Source organism: Euprymna scolopes, chromosome 7, assembly GCF_053919585.1.
Source record: "Euprymna scolopes isolate OS-2025 chromosome 7, ASM5391958v1, whole genome shotgun sequence".
NCBI classification, from domain to species: domain Eukaryota; kingdom Metazoa; phylum Mollusca; class Cephalopoda; order Sepiida; family Sepiolidae; genus Euprymna; species Euprymna scolopes.
In genome coordinates, this window is record NC_136488.1 from 148,296,893 (window position 1) to 148,321,058 (window position 24,166).

At 35.0% G+C, this 24,166-nt stretch overlaps 1 protein-coding gene across 9 annotated transcripts in view; it reads left to right on the forward strand.

Moving 5' to 3' along the window:
- The window catches only part of LOC145280045 (uncharacterized), a 434,510-nt gene that overhangs the window by 154,343 nt on the left and 256,001 nt on the right, over nucleotides 1-24,166 (forward strand). The window contains exon 1 of one of the 9 annotated variants that reach the window (XM_080131718.1): nucleotides 4,967-5,218. The exons of 6 other annotated variants lie outside the window; for them this stretch is intronic. Coding sequence is in view for 1 of the 3 variants with exons in the window: in XM_080131716.1 (XP_079987842.1) it covers nucleotides 22,260-22,265 (6 nt within the window). In the remaining 2 variants the exon portion in view is untranslated. Of the gene's footprint in view, nucleotides 1-4,966; nucleotides 5,219-22,006; nucleotides 22,266-24,166 lie in introns of those variants that run through there. 2 more of the 9 variants (XM_080131719.1, XM_080131716.1) reach the window with 2 other exon arrangements.

Sequence of the window (24,166 nt, forward strand, 5' to 3'; positions counted from 1 at the left end):
GAAAATTCGAAAATGAAACAAAATAGTGATAGAAATCCACAAACTAACTGTCACCGTGACATTCATTGGGTGGCTTTCTGTTAGTGTTTTGTTTCGTTTTCGAGTTTTGGGCGATTATCAAGTCATTAAAGAGGACGTTTTTGTTTTAGCCATCCTGGTCTCGTTCTCGTCTCAACTTAGCAACTTGACGCTATATAGTTGTTTCTTTGCCACTTTTTCGGGTTGTTGTCTATAATAAAACATACCCTACTTTTTATTCTACTCTTAATTGGGTGGCCCCTTTTAAATAACAACTTTACATTGAATACCTTCATATCTTCAGTAAATGTTTTAATTAAGACCAGTTTCTTCACACGCTCGTATTCCCCTGAACGAATGGCATCGGTTGCGTCCTACGGAAATATAAAACCTGACATTTACATTAATGGCAAATAAACGAACCCGTTGCAAGAACTGATATTTATTCGTTACTAGCAGATTTACGCGGCGTTGCCCGGTATTAAACGTAACGTTAAATTCATTTTAAAAACTGAAGTAAAAATTAAAAAAAAAAAAAAAACTGAAAGAAACTGAAACGAAACGTTTTATGCTTTAATTTTTAACCTTGAAACAAACATGTCTAAGTTTTGCATGGGTTCGAATACCCTGTATATTAAGTTTCATGTATACAGCACAATCACATTGACACATCGTTCTCACCAGATCACCGCTATAAAGCAATGTTGAGCCTGGCTAGTACCAGATGGGTGACCATTTGGGAAGGCTCGGTACTGTATGTACAGCGCCGAGTCGTATAAATTTCTAGGTTAATATCTGGGGGCGCATTAATTAACTGGGAGAGGTGCATCTCCAGTCTCCATTAAGACATGCATCTAGGAGAAGGTAACTCTGATGTAAAAACCTGCGGTCTACTGTATACTTTGTTCTGTGGCAGTCATCATATATATTTTCGTTAATTTAAAATGAATGGAAATACAGAATGGAAGAAATCTATCGCGGTTAGGGTTAAATAACGACTTCAGTTCACATTCCAGAAGGTTATCGAATATACCGAAAGCATTTCTTTTTAATTTAAATATATATATATATATATATATATATATATATATATATATATATATATATATATATATATATAAAGAGGTTCATTAGGGGCTCACTTGCCATTGGGCGGACTGGCGCCTTAGCTACCCTGGCCTTGCTTCGCTTATTTGCATACTTCATCTACATTGATGTTGATATTGTATACTTTCATCCGCGTAGTTGGCCAACTTCCTTGTATTATTTCAATCATGTAAATATACCAACCATTACAAGGCCTAAGGAGTAGCTGCGCAAACGTTCTTCTTTCTTGCCGTGACGTCATCTCGAACCCTGCTCGGTCATTTGCACACAGCAGCTATACGCACGTCCGCGCTCTATTACACTAGAATGTTCTCAGACTATTTTTGAACTCATTCCTTGCGAACACTTTATTTTGCATTGTCTTTAGTTGCCTTGAAATTCTTTTTTCTTTTGATGATGTATCTGAAACGTAATGGTTTTGAAAATCGAAAGAAACAGTTAGTACAATGTACTAAATATTACGTACTCATAATTAGTTTTTTTTTAATTTTTTACATACATACCCATTCTCAGATTACCTATATCCATTGTGGTGAGACAGATTAAATCAAGGTATTTATTTATACTCCTAACTGCTAACTCTAGATAAAGAGGGATAAAATCTTCATCTTTTTTTTTTTTAGTTAAATACTAGCAAGAAGATTCGACGTTGCCCGGGATTGAAATGAAGAGCAATGAATCTTTCATATTTCCAATATATATATATATATATATATATATATATATATATATATATATATATATATATATATATATATATATATATATTTCTGTAGAAATATATTTTCTTATTATATATCAATCCTTATATAAGAAGCTCAATGTAATTACAGAGCAATATAGAGAATGAATGACAAAAAGTTATATTCTAAAATTCATGATGTTGCTCATCTTATAATTTATTCCTTTAATTCAGTTCGCTTATACAATTCTTGACAGTATCTGCTTCGTAATATATAATAATTAATTGATTGATTTTGCGCTACGAAACAGATACTGTCAAGAATTTTATAAGTCAACTGAATCAAAGGAATAAATTATAAGATGGTCAACATCATGAATTTTGGAATATAACTTTTTGTCATTTATTCTCTCTCTCTCTCTCTCTCTCTCTCTATATATATATATATATATATATATATATATATATATATATATATATATATATATATATATATATATATATATATAAAGGTAAAGTCCGGTATTCCCTTATAACTTCTATAACAACTCCCAACTTAAACTCCTCTCTTTAGTTCTGGTCCTTAATCGTTTCAGTGGCAATAAACCTTGTTTGGAGGCGAATAAAGAAACAATGTAAAAGAAAATGACACAGAAGACAGCAAAGAGGCGTAGATATAACATGTAATAGCGAACAAGACTAGTGAGAGTAGATGTACAAGCCATTAAGTTAGATTGTGTGACTGGAAACATATATATATATTTGGAATTTATGCCAGTGAACTCGGAGATTATCCCGAAATCTCTCTCTCTCTCCTATATATATATATATATATATATATATATATATATATATATATATATATATATATATATATATATATATATATATATATAAAGTCTGGTATTCCCCTATCACTTCGACTATGATAGGTTTAGAAATAAAGGCTTCATATGCTACTTTATTATGCCAGCAACCGAGGTCACGTCCTCGTGTCTGTTTCCAGAAAATATACATTCTTTCATTATCTTTCAAAATTTCTTACATTTTTTCCCCTAGTAAGCTGTTTCTTTCAACTTGAATTTCTTTCCCCTGTTTTTTTCACCGACAACAATATCTTGCCTTGGGAGGTGGGGGGCTTTGGTAAACACAATGAGAGACACGAACGAACTTTTGTATGCCAAGTAATGTATGCGCACAGACTGCGCTCACTGAAATCACATACACAATGTATGCTTACACTCTCTCACTAATAAAACAGGCATGTTAATATACACATATACGATTCTTATCTCATTTACACATACGTGAAAGCACACGACCGAAACAAGCATATGCACTCAATTTCTCCTTACAAGCAAAACAGCTTTCTCTTAGAAAAATGGTTTTGGACAGTTTGAAACCTTCATTCTGTTCAGGTTTCGTTGTATGTTCATCAAAATATTGTTTTTTTATAGGCATGTAGAAATTCACACTGAATCACTACATTCTCGTATAGGTGTTACTTTTGAGGTTTGGAAATATTTTCCATTGGCTGAAAATTTTTTGCCTTTAACACCTTTATGTTAAAAGTTTGTAGGTTTAGTAAGTGCTGAAGAGAAGCGTATTGAACCGACCGGAGAAAGAAAGAAAGAAAGAAAGAAAGAAAAAAGAAAGAGGTTAGACGATCAGAACCATTAACGTTTTAGCATTCATCCGGATCTCATCTTGACAATAAAAGAAGTAAAAAAGAAAGAAGAATAAAGAGTAAGCCGAACGAATAAAGAAAATGTGTAGTTTATTACGCTCGCTCGTTTCATCTCGTACATCGATTTCTAATCTAGCACAAACTTTTCATTCTTCACAAACTCTTTAATTTTCGCTGTCTTATCAATAGGGACTGACAAAATTCACCACAGAATTACCCCGCCCTATATGTAACACGCTGTAACTTTATTATAAATTAATATTATGAGTATATCTTTTGTACCATTTAAAAGAAAAAGGGCAAAATAATCAGTAATATTCAAAAAAAAAAAAAAAATTATCGAACGAAAATAATGACATTGCGAGACGAAAATCGTGTTTACATAAATGGCGCTTTAAAATAACGTTCCCATGTAGTAGACATTCCGAACGTGAAAACATACCCTTGTTTAATAAATCTAGCAAAAATCAACTAATGGTCTGATTTTCGTGAAATTTTCGATACTTATCCATTTTAGAATGAAATTACATACAAAATGTAGTTTTCGTAAAATATACGAGGGGAAATATTTTTTTTAGTGCGTGTTCCCTTCCCCCATATTTATTTTTTCGAAATTCGAACAAAGTATATTTAAATCTATCGAAATTTCTATTTATTATGAAATAAGTAAAAAACATTTATTTTTTAAAAATTTAAATACACATATTGAACAAAAATTTACATTGAAGTTGCAATTAAAAAATTGACATAAACTTAATATTATTGTTTTTTTTTTTTAATAGCGTTTTTTTCGAATTAATATATACTATAAGCAGTTGAATTGCCAAGAAAAGGAAACTTCATAAAAATTAATTAATTTTTAAAAGATTAAAACGATTAAAATTCCATATTTCAAAATGTTCCGTGATAACATAGATTTTTAATTAATTGTGTTTAAACTTTTTTTTTAAATATTAAGTTTCAATATAAACATAACTCGTGTCAGCTATTTTATCGCCAGATTAAAACCAATTTGAAAATATTATTACACAAATATTGAACATTTTTGTAGGTTCCCCTCATATTTTGTTGTCACTTTTTACCGAACAAAATATGGAACCCTGTAGGTAACCAAATGAACATTCAGTAAAACCGTATTTCATATTTAATATACAAATGTTTATAATATTATTAATGGTTAAACTGTGTAAATCTTAAAACCTAACAAAATTATAACAAAGATTAATTATTAATTGCAGTTTGAAGAAGATAAACAAAGGTTTTAAAAAATCATTAAGTCGCTTCTGCTTTTCCATAGTTCGTATAGTTAACACAAATCTGACATCACGGAAACACGCGGTCTATTTTTCACAATCGTTTGGCAGTCCCTACTTAACAGTTGCTTATATATATTATTTTTTTTTATGAATAGACTTTGTTGTGTTTTCTTTTGATACCGTCTTTCCCTCTACAAAATGAATAGGAACTGGCTTCAGGGATTGGTCGGACGTGTCGAAATGGAAATTAAAAGAAATCCTCTTTCTGCTTTGTGTTTTGTTTTGTCTATATGTAGCCATTTTTTGATCAGTATGTTTTCAGGCACAAGAACATTATAAGTTGTTAATTCGGACAGAACATTGAGACTCGGACAGAATAATAAACTACAAAATAATTTTTTTAAAATAATAATGACAATGAAAACTTGGAAACTTTAAACAAACTGCCGAATGTCCAGTTAAAACAGCGTAAGTAACGAAATAATTTTATTGAAAAAAAATCTAAATTTTAAATTTCATTTGCTTTTTGACGCTTGTTTTTGTTTCTCTTCTTATGGGGTCAATAATAACGATTACTTAGAAGCTGAAAAAATAGTGTTCGGTTAAACAAGCTTATGATGTTTGTAGTTTATGTCAGTGCTTTATATATGTTACACACTTGCCTTTCTGACTCTGTAGACAAACGAACAAGGCTTAATTGTAGCATAGGGGCCGTTGAAATATCTCGCGTATTTTGCTTAGTTTTCACCAACATTTTGGATAAAGTTGATTAGTGGTCCTAAATTGGACTAAAGTATACATAGATACCCCAACCTCACTGTAAAATCTTTTTCTTCTTTTATATAATAAAAAACAACAACTTATTTTAAAGATTAAACACTAGACTACAAGATATTTTTTTTTTAATTGGGAGGGTGACTTTTGAACTCATTTGACTGGAGCAATTTCGTTTCGGTTAATTTGCTTTTTTGTTGTTTTCGTATGGCCTATTACTACGGCATAACCACGTTGACACACCGGTTCCCGTCAGATTACCAAAGTTAAGCAACATTGAACCTGGTCAGTACTAAAATGGGTGACCATTTGGGAATTTCATGTACTGTAAATGCTCTCCACTTATCTCGGCATTGTTTCCCGTAAGTCTTGGGCCTTTCTTTGCCACCAGACTCATGCAGTGCCGGTTCAGGAGAGGTGTGGTTGGAGAATGCGCAACCCTTGTCTCAAAATTGAATGCACAGCTACGCCTACAGGGGATATCCATTGTCTCTTGAGACTGGACGGAGGCATAACGTTATTTTATTTCCTTTACTTCATTTCGTATGAATTAAATGATTCTATTGTTGGCATTCGTTTCACCTGATATCTTTCTAGTTAGAATTATTTCTATAAAGACATCGGGTACTTACAGGAGGGACCACGTGAAGGTTGCCAACATCTTAAGTGAAAGTGCTTCTGTGGAACGAACTGAATTCGAAATTGGTACGCACAGGTTGTCAATCAGCGTTGTTAACCAATTAGCCATCGTCGCTTCCTATTTTCTTTACTTAAAACAAAAGAAAAGACTAAATTATGCAAGTTAATAACCTTTGCAGCCCTCATTACCACGCTTAAAAATGAGATTCTGCTTTCTTTATGCGGTTATTTTATTAATTTAGAATTTAAAGTGGGAGATCAGTTTCGTATATAAAGTTAAAGAAAATGATCCATCATTTCAGCGCCATTGTAGGTTTTTTAGGCAGTGAACTAAAAATAATTTTGCCACTAACCCTAAGTTTGATTGGCTGTTAGGATTATATAAATTTAACGTAACATAACTGCACGCCCGTGGAATTGTCTTCCGTTTTCCTGCTTTCCAGCTGACTACAATATGGTTGTCTTCAAGTCCAACGTAAACAAGTTCTTAATGAGCCGTTCACTTAAGTTAACAAATTTACCGAATTTCCATTACTAACGATTACTATATTGTCCAATTGACTACTGTTCACTCTTAACCCTTATCCTCGAGTGATCTCTGGGGATTGATAAGTGGCTATGCCTATTTAAAAACAAACAAAAAAAAAACAAAAAAAAACTGTTTTGAAAATAAAAAATCTTGGAGAAAGATTGTCTTGAGCATTTCCACAATCACAAAATCAAGCTTTATGAAAAATACCTCTTTGATTCTCACGCGGTCATCCAATGCAAACACGATCACAAATAAATGAACAAAAATAAAAGAAATAATAGACTGAACATCGGTTGCAGGAGGAGTCATCACCAGAGAGGCTAAAACGTCCAGTAACACGGGTGTAAAATATACGTGCTCTTATACTTGTTTGATTTCGAATTCTAAAAATGTGATCTTTGCTCTGATTGGCGGAGTTTGAACGCTGATGTTCAAGTGTTGAAATGTAACGTAGTCGCTACATTTCAACACTCGGGACCCACACATTATATGCAGGCTGTTGGTTGGTTGGTTGTTTTTGTTTTACGGCATATCACCCGTTTTCAGATTATTTAATGCCGAATCTTGTAATTTTGAAGAAATTTTTTTTTAAATAGAATTTTTTTTTTTTTTTTCAAATCGGTTTCTATTTAACCCATAGTTGGAACCCTAACAGGTGCTACCATTCTGGGTCGGAGTGGACCTGGGAGCAATAGTAATTAAGAGGTGGTTCCACATTCCCAAAGCCCACAAACTGGGATTTCACCATTGGATATAGTTTAAGGTCATATCCAGGACGTGTATGCAAGCAGCCGTAAAGAAACATAGACAAGGAAAGAACTCGACTAATCTTTTTTTCTTTTTTTCAGTTGAAGCAGCATACATTTATTTACAGGTACTTTCTAGAATAACGTCATCTCTTGTTCAAAAGTCTTCTCAGACTGCAATGTGCTTAACAAGACTCTATCGTGTCGAACATGGGTAGTCTGTCTTTGTCCGGTCATGTTCAAGGACACATCTTTTTCTGTCGCTCTCGGACCACGTGTGCAGCATATCTACTTCTGTCCTCTTGTGTCTCAAACACATCTCGAATCCTCTACGTCTCGAACACGGCTCGAATACCTACTTCTTTGAACACGTGTGTGTCCCTTTGATCTTTACATATCGTGCAGACGGCTTGGTCATTAGCATATGGCTGCTGCTGTTGCTAACCCAGCATCAGTGGGTTTTGATTGGCTGTCATCGACGTGCAGATGCACGAAGCCAGGCGAAAACAAATTCTTTTTTGTCGCTGGCATTTGGTCTGTTATATTACCTGTAATAAAAATGACCAACATTCGTAAGTTGCCGACTGTTTCCTCCATGCTGACTACCCTGCCTGCCCATCATGACATCCAAATCTTTTGTCTTAACCGCACAGCTTTTATATTTATTTGATGCTATGGTTTCATGGTCTGTTACTGTATGTGGCAACACCAGGCCCAGGCTTATTTTACCTGCGATCCTGTCACGTGGATAGTTTTCTTTTTATCCATATGTAGAAATAACAGTCCACAATCACACACATTTTACGTGTTAGATGTTTACAATAACAATTTAACAAGAAAAAAACGTTCGTCAGTATTTGTTTAAGTAACCTATGGCTCGGAAACTAACTGTTCCATAATATATATAACATAATCCTGAAGTGATGCTATAGGGAAATAAGAGAAAACAACACCGGTTACGGAGTACACCATTGAGTTACATCCCCTTAGCAACAGAGAGACCAAACAGCGGATGTGAAAGCGCATTTCTCCCTCCCCCTTCCACAGTGGGTCAAAATCCATGTGAGGGGAATAGGCCCTAATCTTACCAGTCAAACCACGGAATTGAGAAAATCATCTTACCTTACATGATAGCGATGAACACAAACCCAGTGTAGAAGTAATATATATCCCATCAACGATACAGATGCTACACTGTGGGTGAGTTTATAAACATTTGTATCGTCATGTATTTGTTCTGTTATGTAATGTTATTGTCTTCATTTGCATTTGTCGATTTATGGTAATAAATAATGTACTTCGACGTAGTTTCCTGTTATTCTGTGTCCACCTGACGCCGAGTGACAAACCTGTTTCTCCTTTATAGAAAAGAATAAGTAGGAACATTAAGCCACCAACAGTGCCATCGATTTTCTCCCAAACGCCGTATCTGAATTGTCGTCGTGGTCGTCGTTTGAACTTGTGGAACTGGCTTGAGTTAGATAAGGGCCTTTTCTTGCCTAGAAATGATGCTGATTTCAGGGTAATTTTCAGGCGATAAAAAAGTCTTCATTCGTATTATTTAGATTATTTGGACTACTGTTCTCATCTTGAGTGTTATTTTCACAGACGGAAAACGGAAACGGCACTAACCCTATGCGGGTTAACGATCTTCCTCCAAAGGAGGAAGTTCCATGAGAGTATGAAATTCACAAGCGGTCCCCAGTCGCAAGTATATCCCCGTTAGATGACGACGTTATGTGTTTGAAACTTTTGCACAGAAGTTGTCGACATCCTCCTGCATACAGCAACTGGAATTCCCAAATTGGTCATCCATCTGATACTGACCAGGCTCAACGTTGCTTAACTTCGGTGATCTAATGAGAACCGGTGTGTCAACGTGGTTATGCTGTACTCCTTGTGACTACGTGATTATATACATGCTACTCCTTGTGAAGGAAATAAAGGGTTTCATTCGAACGGGTTCTTTTGAAGAGTTTATTTTCGTACGTTTACTCGGTTCGCTTTCTAGCCATTTTCTCATTAACTTATGATGGCTTTTCTCATTATTTTCGATGGCGTCACTCATGTGATTCACACTTACTCCCATTCCGTTCACGCGTTCTTAACTCGTCTGACTTCCCGAATTCACCAGACTACTCTCTACTTTCACCGAATTTATCTTGGGTCCGCGGAAAATAACAATTATATTACACTAGCTGAAATACACAATTTTTAATCTTCTACTACTACTGCTACTACTACTACTACTACTACTACTACTACTACTCATTATATCTATTGTATTCAACTATAATCGTTGAGAAAAGTATGAATCTTTCTAGCCATTTTTGTGTTCAACTAATTGTTGAATAGTACTAATAGGAATTTCGTTTTTATTTATTTACTAGCATTTCAGCAAGGCGTTGCCCGGGTGTTTGGAGGTGTATGTTGAGCAAAAAAAAAAAAAAAAAAAAAGAAAAAGAAAAAAGCGGTCCATTGTTTTAAATTTGACCTCTGTTATGACCCCTTAACATTTAATGTTTTGGACTCAAATCAAGTTATTAAGTTAGATCCATGTCCAAGGAACCTATATCTAAAATTTCAAGTGTTTAGACCCAAAATTGTCAGTGGAGTTTGGTAGAATTCTCAAAGGTCAAATCGTTGAACTTTGACCCCCTTAACAGCCAAATTTCTGGCCGGAAAGCGATCACATAGATTTTTCCAAATCTCAGTAACCTGTATATCAAATTTTGAATCTGTAGACTAAAAATTTACAGAGTTATTGCGTAGGGAAATGTACACAGACAGACAGACACGTTCACTTTTATAGATATATAGATAGATAGATTTATTTAATTTTTTTTTTTTTTTTACTAGCGGGACTTGTGAAAATTCCACAGCGGCATCTTTCATATGTAATATATTGTGTGGACGTTCAACGAGAATGAAGACCTCGTGATATTATTGTAGCCCTTTTATTATGTAGTGTTAGAATATATATATATATATATATATATATATATATATATATATATATATATATATATATATATATATATTTACATGGGGTTCACCACTTATCAAGGCTCACTGGCCACTCAGGGATAAGGGTTATTGTGTGTACAGTAATCAAAGGGATAGTGTAGCAATAGTATTGGAGAAATTGTGAGGTGTCATTACTTAGGGGGGCGGTTCATCAGGAATTTGTTTGTGGTGGACTTGAAGACATCCAGGTTAGAAGTTGGGAGGGAAACAGGTAAGCGGAACAGAGTTCCACAGGCGTGCAGTTCTAAGAAAGAAGCGTTGTTCATGGTATCTACGTTTTGATTTAGGCACAGATAAGGAGTGGGGAAAATTATTGACAGTGGTTTCAGCTAGTCGGGTGTTTTTTGAAAAAGATTGGCGAGGGGGGACCAGAGAATGGGGCTCAGACGAGCACCTGCCATGGAAATAACGATAGAACAATGACAGGCTCGCTACATATCTGGTTATTACGGTTCATCTCCAATATCCTTAAAGGAGTCTGTCCATTGTATGGACGCCTGCGGCGAACAGAAATCTCACGATATCATTATAACATCTTTAGACAGATCAGATACTAAGAAATTTAATAAATAGGATCTCCCGATCGAATAATTTATAGTCTGGAAACCATGACACACGTCATACATACGTTAAAGGTACTACAGTATTAATATAGAGATTATTTTTTTATTTTTACTTTTTACTACAGGGTTGATAGGTCAAAACAAGAAACCAAACTACTACTACTACTACTACTACTACTACTACTACTACTGCTTCTGTTGCTATCATAGAAAAGCTTTCATTTAAACTGTATTAAAAGAAAAAAAATGACGCTGGGTTTTTGCATCCTGGTGCCCAATATAAAAATGCTTCATGTTGCAAGTGGTTTTACTTGTAACTGTCTGAAACAATGTGTGTGTGTGTATGTGTGTGTGTGAGAGAGAGAGAGAGAGAGAGAGAGGGAGAAAGAGAGTACGTTTTCTTGTTGAAGACTCTTTCCTTCTCTTCCTCCTCCTCTTCCTCCTCCTCCCTTTTCCGTATATCCTTTACATGTGGTTTCAAGTTGCCGTCGCATGTTACGCGGGCACGCATGCAGCAAGGGCACGAAGACTTCTTTTCGCTCTTTTCTTTGTATTTTTTATTTTACTTTGTATTTTTTTTCCGGGTTTGCCCATTACCGCTTCCATTTTTTTTTTTTCTCTCAACATACAAATGTCACGCATTTTCGCTTTATTTTCTTTTTTTATTTTTTGTAAAAAACAACAACAACAACAACAACAAAAGGTTAAAAATCTCTTCTATATAATCTGTCTCGCATCTTAGTTAATGTGTTTTTAAAATTTCTAAAACATAGAAACAGAAATACGGTGTCATTCAACGGAACCGGATGTTGTATGTAGAGGGCCAGTATAGCCAAGCGTTGGGGTCTGTCTTTGTTTTAGTTCCCAACAAGACAAACTCTAAACTTCCATTTTAACTGTTCTAATTAACCTTAATTTACAAACTTATGAAGTGAATCAAAACCATCGCTTAATAATTTCTTATCTATCACTTTCACCCTCACTCCCTGTGTAACCTGCCGTCGCAAAAGGACAAACACATGAAGCAAATAAATAAAATCTGAGTCGACGTTTTGTCTTTTTTTTACAAAAAGTTTTTATCAGCGTTACTTTCGATATCTATCGCTGCCACCTGTCTATTTTAACTTGACACGCGTTTTTCCTTCCTCCCTTCCTCTGACCGCATGCCTGTAACAGCCATCCCATTCTCGTCCTCGACTTTATACGTCCATTTCCTTCGACGTCGCACTTTGCTTCTCTCTACCACATGGTGCATTTTTCCCCTTTTTTTGTTTTTCTTCTCTTTTCAAACTTCCTAATTTGCATATGAGCGTTTTTTCGGCTACTGCTGCTGCTAATTAATCTCTTCACAAGCCAACTATCCTTCGCTGTTGCTGATATTTTCGCACATTCACATACACTGTGTTACACCTATATATTATTCGACAACCCTTATTATTCTATACCTACCCCTCTCTCTCTCCCTCCCCCCTCTCTCTCTCTCTCTCTCTGTCCCCGAAGAGAATAGAAGTATATAATAAAAAGATTGGACTTGTTCATTATAAACAAAAAGGAAATATCATCACAAGTAGTAATATTATTTAATTTAATTTAATTTGTAGTTGTAGAGAGAGAGGAGGGTGGAATTTAGCGAAAAGAAACTAATTATGGATCATTGTATTCTTTTATATTTAACTGGCTTTGTAAACTCACTATTTCCTGAGTTAAACAATTTAACTCTAGTTCAATGGTTGACTCAATGGGTCACATTTTGTCTGATATATATATATATATATATATATATATATATATATATATATATATATATAAGTGATGGTTGTGTAGTTCCAACGAGAGAAAAAAAAAATGTAAATTTAAAAGAGTGTAGCCATCAACAATTCTGCCTTTTATCATTTTTTATTTTAAATATTTTTATAACGTGTTTATTTTAAAATATTTTTATAACGCATTTCAAGCCTTGCTCAGCTCTCTTCAGATATATATAAAATATGTGTGTGCGTGTGTCATCTGTTACCTATTTTCCATTTTATTTGTGTGTGTGCGTGTACTTATGTTTGGGTGACTAAGTACATGTATGCATGTGTGTTTGGATTGGAAAAGACAAAGAAAACTTTAACCAATATGTGTGTGGTGTGTTAGTGGGTTGGTGTGTGTGAGTACGTGTGTGTGTATGTGTGTGTATTTTTTTATATGGTTGGGTGGATATATGCGTGTGTGTATATGTAGGTGGGTATATATATATGTGTGCTCCTGCATGTATTTCTGTGTATATACGTGTGTATGTGTGTATGTGTCTACGTGAAATATTTGACTTTCAAATCAAAAGATTTTTTATTATTCTATGTAAGCAAAGAATACATTTGAAATATAACTCCTTATCCTATAGGATTTCGATCTATACCATCTCTTCAGAGGAGAAAATATTAGCAAATAGTTATAATGGTTTACACCTTATTTGCTAAAGTCAGTGAGACATGGAAAATCCCAATTAAAAATTGTTTAAGTATTTAAATGTCACAAAGTAAGGGAAGTTAATGAAAAGGATATAAAATTCACATCCAAATTGTATAGTAAAATCTGAAGTGAATGTCTTTGATACCACACTGCTATCAAAGACATTCACTTCGGATTTTAACTATTTGCTAATATTTTCTCCTCTGAAGAGATGGTATGGATCGAAATCCATTAGGATAAGGAGTTATATTTCAAATGTATTCTTTGCTTACATAGAATAATAAAAATCTTTTGATTTGAAATTCAAACATTTCATGTCATAAATTTTTAAATTCATTGAATGACTAAAATTATATATACATATATATATACATATACATATATATATATATATATATATATATATATATATATATATATATAGGAGAGAGAGAGACATTTCGGGATAATCTCCGAGTTCACTGGCATAAATTCCAAATATATATATGTTTCCAGTCACACAATCTAACTTAATGGCTTGTACATCTACTCTCACTAGTCTTGTTCGCTATTACATGTTATATCTACACCTCTTTCTTTTACATTGTTTCTTTATTCGCCTCCAAACAAGGTTTATTGCCACTGAAACGATTAAGGACCAGAACTAAAGAGAGGAGTCTAAGTTGGGAGTTGTGTAGCAATGACAGCTTTCCGTAATTTCCTCAAAAGTGAAGCATGATAGGCTCCTGTAATTGTGGTACCCTTTGCCAGGAAATCTGTCATCACTACTCCGTCCTGGTCCCAGAAGACTGTGAGCATGACCTAGCCAGCGATGGGCTGCACCCTTGCCTTCTTTGGAGGTGGTGAGTTCAAGTGCTTCCACTGCATTGACTGGGCTTTGGTCTCTGGATCATAGTGATGGACCCAGGTTTCATCCTGTGTAATCAGTCTTTTGAAAAACTTTGACTCATCTCTTTGGCACATCTCCAAATTCATCCTCAAGCACTTGACGCGTTCGCTTCTGGAATGGTGTGAGCAACCTGGGAATCCATCTGGCAGACTCCTTATGCATATGCAAATGGTCATGAATGATAGTTTCCACAGACCCTGTACTAATCTTGACATCTTGGGCTATTTGGCGAATAGTAATGCGCCGATCTTCCAAAATGGCAGCCTCAACTTGACGGACAGATGCCTCATCAATGGCAGAAGGGGGGGGGGCGACCAGGTCCGGGAGCTGTTTCAACAGACTTCCGGCCATGTTTGAATTCACAATGCCAGCGTTTTACAAGGTCATATGATGGGGCATTATCACCATAAGGTTCTTTCATTTCATCAAAAGTCTCCTGTGATGTGCGTCCTTTCAAATACAAAAACCAGATCACTGCTTGACATTCAACAGGCTCCATTTCACACCTGACTCAGTTCAAACACCTGTAAAACAGAAACCACAATTAGTTTAGAGCTGTAATTTGCCACATAACCCGTAGAGATATAAATCATTGCGCATGCAAAATTTCAGCTAGATCAGACACCTGGAAGTGGGTCAGGGACATTACTTATTGCACGCCCCTCGTACATGAGAGAATAATGGCTTTATAGTAATGCACCTGACATTACCCAGTCGTAAAATACACTTAAATATATCTTAGTTTATATAGATTTTGTATTTATTATTTATAGAGCCAATTTTCTATTGATAATTATATTGCACCCCATTTATATAATAGCTATTTTAAAAGTAATATATATATATATATATATATATATATATATATATGATTTGGGGCCATCAGCTAGAATTGAAACCAAAACATTTAGTGATCCAGCCTTAGTTGTTACTGTTTGAGCTATCATCAGACGGATAAAAAATAGTATAAAAACCCATAAAAGAAAAGTCCACAACAAATGCAATCATTTGATCAGCCCCGTGCTGCTCTGCAACCTTCCGTCTCAAAGGAGATGCACTGAAAAAAATAGAGACAGACATAATGGGTTTTATGAATTATAGATTTTGATTACTTAGATAACACACACACACACATATATATATATATATATATATATATATATATATATATATATATATATATATATATATATATATATATATATATCTTTGAACAAGATATCCAGAGACATGCCGAGCTGGGAAACAAATAATCCATAAAGAGGAAAGCGACAATTCGTTAATAAAAACGATTTAAGAGTAAATTTATATATATATATATCTATAAAGGTGGACGTGTCTGTGTACATTTCCTTACGCAATAACTCTGTCAATTTTTATTCTACAGAGTCGAAATTTGATATACAGGTTACTGAAATTTGGGAAAATCGATGTGATCGGTTTTTGGCCAGATATTTGGCGATTAATGAGTCAAAGTTCAACGATTTGACTTTTGAGAACTCTACCAAACTCCTCCGACAATTTGGGGTCTACGCACTTGAAATTGGCCTTGGACATGGATCTAACTTAATAACTTGATTTGAGCCCAAAACAATAAATTTTAAGGGGTCATAATAGGGGTCAAAGTTTAAAAAAATTGACTTCTGCGGTCTCTTCCAAATTACTCAGACAATTTCTGGTCTAAATATTTGAAATTTTACATAAAGGGTATTCAGAGATAGGGCAAGCTTTTTCATCAGTTTAGGTCGAATATTTTTAGTTACCAATATATAAATGTATGTATGTCTGTTTGCATGTCTGCCTTAAACTTTCAATAGAGGCGACGGATTTTACCAAGATCAGTAATGTTTTAAATTTCGACCTTTCATACGACAAATATCGAAAAATTGGCTAAAAACATTAATATCTTCCTCTTCAACTAGGCACTTTTCTACAGGGGGGGGGTCACTTTTTTCGCCGATATTTTTTAAAGTTATCCTCTCCTTTAGATTGTCTAGCCTTAATTAAAAAAAAAAATGTTGCTTCTGGTTTGGCTATAATCGTAACAGCATAAACGTTAGGTTTTACCCCGTTCTTTTCCTCCTTTGCGGTACGGGTTCGAGCCTGCCTTCCTACTTCCACATTTTTTTCTTTTCTTTTTTTGTTCAACAGACACATCCAAACACCCGGGCAACGCCGGGCCGAAATGCTAGTATATTTATAAATTAGCGATTATAAAAAAAAAAGAACCTAAAATAAACCTCTTTCAACCGATATATTGAAAGACGTCTCGAGGTTTATTTTAGGTTCTTTTTTTATAATCACTAATTTAAAAATATATAAAATTACTCTTAAATCGTTTTTATTAACGAATTGTCGCTTTCCCTTTAATGAATTATTTGTTTACCAGCTCGGCATGTCTCCGGATATCTTGCTCAAAGCTATTATTAACTTTTGTACCACAAAAAAGTGTGTGTGTGTGTGTGTGTGTGTGTATGTGTGTGTGTGTGTGTGTGTGTGTGTGTGTGTTTGTGTGTGTGTGTGTGTCTGTCTGTCACGTTCGGTAACCATGAATTTTATATGTTGTAATAAAGTTACCTTCTACTTTCTGTCAAAGAATACCTAGTTTCGCATCATCTTTGAAGAAATCCAAAACTCTAAAATTATTTTAAAAAATGACAAACAGTGCTACTTGGTATTCATGCCAGGAGCCCCAAATGCAGATATCTTCGAATGTTTCACTGTCGATTTGAAGATAATGCATTCCCAATGACTTCTTTGTTTAGAGTACTACTGCCCTAGCATGTTGACACACCGGTTCCTGTTGAATCACTAATATTAAGTGATGTTGAACCTGATCAGTACTAGAACGGGTGACCGTTTAGGAATACCAGGTGCTGTATGCGCTCTCTACTTATCTCAACATTGTTTCCAATTACCCTAAATTTTTTTCTTGCCACTGGAATCAGACAGTGCTGGCTCAGGTCAGGTGTGGGTGAGATTGCGTAACCCTTGCTTCACAATTATATATCTGGCTGAAACATGAAGGCCAGAATCATCAATGACTTCAGGGATGAAATTGGGAGAAAGTAATGAAACCTTCTCAAGGATGTCATCAAAGTACCAGTTAAGTTTAGTGAAATTAGCAAAAGAAGTCAGAAAAAAACCCAAAAAACTGGCCCAAATTTGAATAAATCTAAAAAAAAAAAAAAAAAAAAAAAAATGAAACTAGAATGGGTGATCGTTTAGGAATTATATATATATATGTGTGTGTGTGTGTGTGTGTGTGTGTGTGTGTGTGTGTGTGTGTGTGTGTGTGTGTGTGTGTGTGTGTGAAAATTAGGAATTAAATTCTGTAAATTAAAAAAATTATGAGAAATTTATTGTTCGACAACGAATGCAAAAATTAAAGTTTTTTTTCTTAATTCATGAATTTTCAATAAATGGCTCATCTCAGAGAAAATGTCCTTAGCAAAGTAATGTTTATAGGCAGTCATTAACTTTTGCTATTTTGCACATAGATTGAAAAACTAAAAAGTTTGCATGAAAGGCCTATAAAAAGCCAAGATTCCTTGCCAAATAATGTCGGAAATTTTTCAATTTATTCCAAATTTTTCATTTTCAGTACTACACAGCTGTAGGTAGGTAATCGTGAGAACAGGAAGGTGTAGAATTTTGTTTTTAAGTGTGGGTCACGAGTGTTTGTTTATTTAACTTGTTAAGTAGTTCCAATGCTGTATCGTGCCACTCCCAGCCTTGTGTCCGTGGGTATCTCTAGTAAAAGATCGCGTGCTAGTTTTCCTCGCTGATTTCGGCTCTTCAACTAACAGGATGTCCGTTTCTTCTTCTCTTGAGGCTTTGACAACATATGAGTTGCGCACTGGAAAAAAACAAAAACTTTAGTAATGGTAAAAGAAATCCCCCCACCTTTCTTATATTCATTGACTGCGTTTGTGTGTGTAAACTGACCTTTCTCTCGCGTAATCACTTTAGATGTATTACAAATTGAACATTCACAGACCGAGGCAAGGCACAAAATAAAAATAATCAAACAGATTAGAGAGAGAGAGAGAGAGAGAGAGAGAGAGAGAGAGAGAGAGAGAGAGAGAGAGAGAGAGCGAGCGAGCGAGAGCGCACTGATTAGGACACTACTCCTTCGTCGGTCCAGCCGGGAATCAACTGACCTTACGCGTGGTGATTTTTTTTTTTTTTTTTCATATCTAGTCGAGGATACGTACGTCATCAGTCCGATAGTCTAGATCTTAGGACTAGAGAGTGGGGTTGTTATCTGTCGGCCTTAGATGTTAGGATTCTGTACAGTTCTAGATCAACCCTTCCAGGCTTCTTTACCATCAAGCACTTTGAGAAAGGATAATACAATCACCTAAGGCGCCCCTACTGGGGAATGCCGACGAATTTTCTATGGCATTTTTATTTTTGTAGGCCAGAGTGCTCTGGCAGAGCACTCTCTGCCTCTTAGGCGCAAACTTTTCAATCCTCACCTTCTGACCTTACGTCACATCTTCCAACGGTGCCTCCGGGTCAAAGTGTAGTATCTGTTCTGATGCTACGCTCCAATTTTTTGTTCTTGGAGAAATCCTTCACGACTGAGACAATTTTTAATTTTTGTTTAATATATTAAAAAATGACCTTCCCTCTGCCCTCGTGGGGAGACAAAGTAAATAGAAACTACTATTCGCTGATGACGTGCAATATTGCTATAGATATCGCCTGTACAGGTAGCCAACCAACACGTAATTGTATGGTTATACAATTCATCCGCACTGATGGTTTCTTAATTAAACCCTTTAAAATTAAGTTAAGAAAAGTTTTTCATAAAACTAGGAGAAACTTTGGTGCAAGTCTATAAATGGTCCACAAGTAATCTTTTTTACTATAAAAATCTGAAAAAAAAATCTTTATAATGTACGTACTTGTCACTGCATGAAGATGTCATATTCCAAAAATTACGTAAATCGATCAAGTAGTATTTTTTTTTATTTAAGAAAATCAAATATTATGAGACATTTTATCGAAGAAAAACTTCACGCCATCTTATTTTTGAATGATACACTGCTAGCGACACCTATTGGGAATGTTTGGAATATAACATCAGCAAGGGGCAGACAATCGACTTTCCACGCTATAGAAAATTTTTTTGGAAAATTAAGACATTTATCAGTTTTTGAGGATGTTGAAAACGAAAATAAAGTTTAAAATTCCAGCAAACGAGTAGTTTCCAAGATATGAAGAAATGATGGTTTAAAGAAAGTTGGGGATCACTTTTCTATAATAATTTAACGTATAATGATCACCCACTTCATGGCCACCACTAGTGTAAAACTTAAATTTACGCCGCTGAAATACACATTTGCCGAATTTTTGTTGGAGGAGCGTCAACGTGTGGGTGCTCAATTTACGTAAAATTCTTCATATCTTGGAAAGTACTCGTTTGCTGGAATTTTAAACGTTATTTCCGTTTTCAACATCCTCAAAAACTGATAAATGTCTTAATTTTCCAAGTTTTTTTTCTATAGTGTGGAAAGTCGATTGTTTGCCCCTTGCTGATCTTATATTCCAAACATTCCCAATAGATGTCGCTAGCAGTGTATCATTCAAAAACAAGATGGCGTGAAGTTTTTCTTCGATAAAATGTCTCATAATATTTGATTTTCTTAAATAAAAAAAATACTACTTGATCGATTTACGTGATTTTTGGAATATGACATCTTCATGCAGTGACAAGTACGTACATTATAAATATTTTTTTCAGATTTTTATAGTAAAAAAGATTACTTGTGGACCATTTATAGACTTGCACCGAAACTTTTCGTGTAGATTCTTCGGACTACTGTTAGTGTTCTTATCTTGAGTGTTGTTTTCACAATGTTTCGGTCGATGTAACCTCCGACCTTCTTCAGCTGTATCATGTTAAACTCAGGAATCTGTACGAAATTTCGAGCGGATTTCTTTATTTAGCATGTTCCGTTCGAAATTTCGTACAGATTCCCGAGTTCGGATACACCTGAAAAAGGTCGAAGATTTGCATCCACCAAAAACGTTGTCAGAATAACACTCAAGATGAGAACAGTAGTTCGAGGAATCCAAATAATACGAACAATCAATCGTCATCTCAAAAATTCAGAAAAGTAAGAAAAGAAAAAAAAAACAAGAAAAAACATTGTTCACACGTTATATTTCTTAAACTTGTTTCGTTGTTATTTTATTGTTTAACATGCTTTGTTTCCTTTTCTGTCGGATTTTTTGGTGTTTCAGAACAAACAAGTCATCTGTCATTTTTTGTAAGTTTGTTCTCATTAGTCAACAAAAAAAAAAAAAAAAAAAAAAAAAAGGAATTTCCAGTCGCGAAGAAGAGTCACTTTGTCAATCAGTTTATTTACCTCCCTCCTACGGCGATGTGGTACAAGGTCGAGAAAGTGGGATTTGAGAAGTCGGCGTCCCAAAGGAAAAGCACTCTGACCTATCAAAAAAATGCATGGGCAGAGCCTCCGTCTGCGTACGACGGTAGGAGCGCCTCAGGCTATAAACCAACCTCCCTTTCAAAGGGTGAAAAAGCAAAGCCTGGGAATGTGGATCTTGTCAGTCAGTCGAGATAACATTCAAAATTTTTTTAAGTCAGTCAGTTCGCCCTCGCCCCCCTCCTCTGTCTCGTTATAGTTTCTTCTTCTTCTTCTTCTTCTTCTTCTTCTTCTTCTACCACCACTTCCACCACACTACCGCCATATACAAACAAATAAATAAAAATAAAATTAAATAAGTAACTTAAAAAATTTCTTTTTTTAATTTTAATCTATAATTTGGTTAACTTATTTAACTTGATCATTTCATTTTGTTCTTTCGTGCTTAACGTTTGCTGATCTAAAAAAAAAAAAAAAAGAAAGAAAAACTCAGGAGTGCTTAGTTCTACCCCACTGCAAGAACTTAGACTAGGGTTGGAAAGTGGGATTGAGAAGTCAGCCCAGAGGAGGGGCACTTTGACCTACAAAAAGTGCCTAAGCAGTCCCGTCGGCATTCCCCGTTAAGGGTGCCTCAGGCGATTATGAATAAACTAGCCCCTTCTCAAAGAGAGAAGGCAAAGCCTGGGAAGATGGACCTCCTAGGACTGCACAAAACTAAACTCCAACCGCAAAGTCAACAGGGACCTCTGATCTAATCTTTGTTGATTTTGGAAACCCCTGATAAAAATCCCTGGCCAAGTTTTTTTTTGGGGGGGAGGGGGTATTGAAGCTATTTAAGTTAACAGGGGTATCAGGTGTTGCCCGAGTTAAGGAAAGAAAGCCACAGCAAAATCCGTCACCGCTTTGAAAATAAAGTTACTTTAATTTCTTCACCCTGTTGCATGTGATATTATCCCTTTTTCCCTTAACCCGGGTAACGCCTGAGAACCCTATTAATGTAAATAGCTTCAATAACCTCCTCGTTTTTATAGTTCTGTTATTTTTGTTGTGACTGAAATTTGTTTACTCTCTCTCTCTCTCTCTCTCTCTCTCTCTCTCTCTCTGCTTACGTCTAACCTGTCTCGTAATACTCCCCTTTCCTTGTCTCTCCTTTGTGACACCTCCCACTTCTCTATTGTGATCTTAATCTCTTTTTTCTTTTCTTTCTTTTCTCGTCCCCCTCTCTGCGTTTCCTGTACTATTCCTACTACCACTTCTATGTCAGCAGGAGCATTCGGGGCGGATTTCCCTGCTCGGCCTTTTTTTTTTTTTTCCTCTTCTTTCCATGTGCTCATCGTTCTCAATGTGTGGATTACATGCCAGGATTTATTTCTGCGTTAGCTTGCAAACAAATTGAGTAGAAGGATCTTTTAATCATTTAAAAAATCTTTCTATCAATAACATAACAATAATCGAAAACAAAACAAATAAAAAAAAAAAAGATACTTATGGAGGTAAGTTTGCTTTGTTATTTAAAAAAAGTTTTTTGTGTTTGTTTGTATTTTTTTTTTTATTTATTAAAATAAAAAAATGATTAGGGCTTTCTGATTTGTTATTGTTGGTTATGTTTTTCCCACGAGTTTCTGTCTTGTATCCTTACACTTCACCTTTCTGTTCTCGGTCAGGGAAGGAAAATTCTTTCAAAACTGAGACAATTTGAATTTTTATCTGCATCTAGACCCCCCCCTCCTTTTTTTTGTTTGTTTTTGTGGATTTGGATTTTCCAGGCGCCACTATTTATGCTTGCTTCTGACCGCTTGTGTCCGCCACTAATTACACTCAAGGATTTCTCCCACGTGACTTAAATTAACCAATTAATTTCAACACTTAAAAATAAAGAGAATCGTCTGCCTTCAATATTAGAATAATAACAATCGATGCTGCTTAGTAAACGTCCCTATGAATATTGGTCAACTTATATATATATATATATATATATATATATATATATATATATATATATGGATTAAATCTTTGACTTACTTGTTGTTTCATCAAATACTTCTGCATGCAAAATCCGATCCCGCATTTTGCTAATTCCTACCCTCTGATGAGAAGGAGAGTATTTCTTCGAAACTCTGCGGATTAAGGACTATCCATTTATCTAGTATTTCCTTTTCAGATTAAATATGTTTTTAACTCATTTCAAAGTGTTTTTTTAACATATTTTATTAACTACTTGCTCATATTATAAGCTCTATTTCCTATTTGGTTTTATCGAGCTTTTACATCTGGCTGAGATAATTTTATAAATATTAATTCTTTAATATTTATAATTTACTTTAATTTTACCATCTTGGACCATTTTGGTAAATTCAATTGTAATTTTTATTTTATATTTATATATGACTGTGTTGAACTCTGTCATTGTGGGGAGGCGAGTAAATAAAAACTAGCAGATTATTGTACCCTCTCGCTCCAGCAGAGGGGCATTCGTGCTTATATCAGAGTGGAATGCGAATGCGGTTCTGTTCAATCCCAGGAGACAACCAGGTATTACCTTCTTTTGCTGAAAGGGACAGGGTTATTGCCGGTTGTCTGGTTCTTCTCCACTGGGGAATACCGATGAGCCCAATTCGACCTCGTGCCACATCCGGTCTTTTGGGCATGACAGGTTCTCTCTCTCTCTTAAAAATAACTAAATATATTTTTAATGCTAGATAATATAATGGACAAACAAGGAAATGTACTTATGCACTTATTGTACTGCGCTGAAATAATAAGGTTATTATTTTGAAAGCGATTCTTAACATGGGGAGGGGGTTGCTTTGTAACTACTGTTCTGTACTTTCACCTAACAAGTAATAAAAAAGATATCGTAACATTTAAATTTAATGCTGCTGCGCTCTGCGCCGCGGTGTACATAAGCATAAGAAATCTGAATAAGATATAGTTTGGATCATTCGTATTATCGTCCTCATCTTGATTGTTATATTCACAGCGTTTCGGCTGATGTAACCTCCGGTCTCCTTTAGGTGCTGCATTCTGCAATGCTGCATCTTTTCGCATTTAAGAGCCTCCGAGTGGAACTCGTTTCAATACAAATACATATCCAACTTTTAAAATTTAATTTTTAGGTACTTGTACGCCACGGTTTAATCAAGACATTAAAAAAATGAAACAAAAAAAAAATTGAAAAAAGAAAAGTTATATTGTGCGTACCCGTTATGGAATGAAGTTCTCCGAAAAAGTTTCACTTAATTTGATCAAGTATTTTATTTTTTATTTTTTTTTTAGTGGAAAAACAATATTTTATGATAGCAAGCTGAAGGTAGCCATGTTTGAATTTTTAGACCACGAGGAAGGGAGGCGGGTGCCACGGGAAGATAACTCAGTCTTAAGCGTCGACACCCTC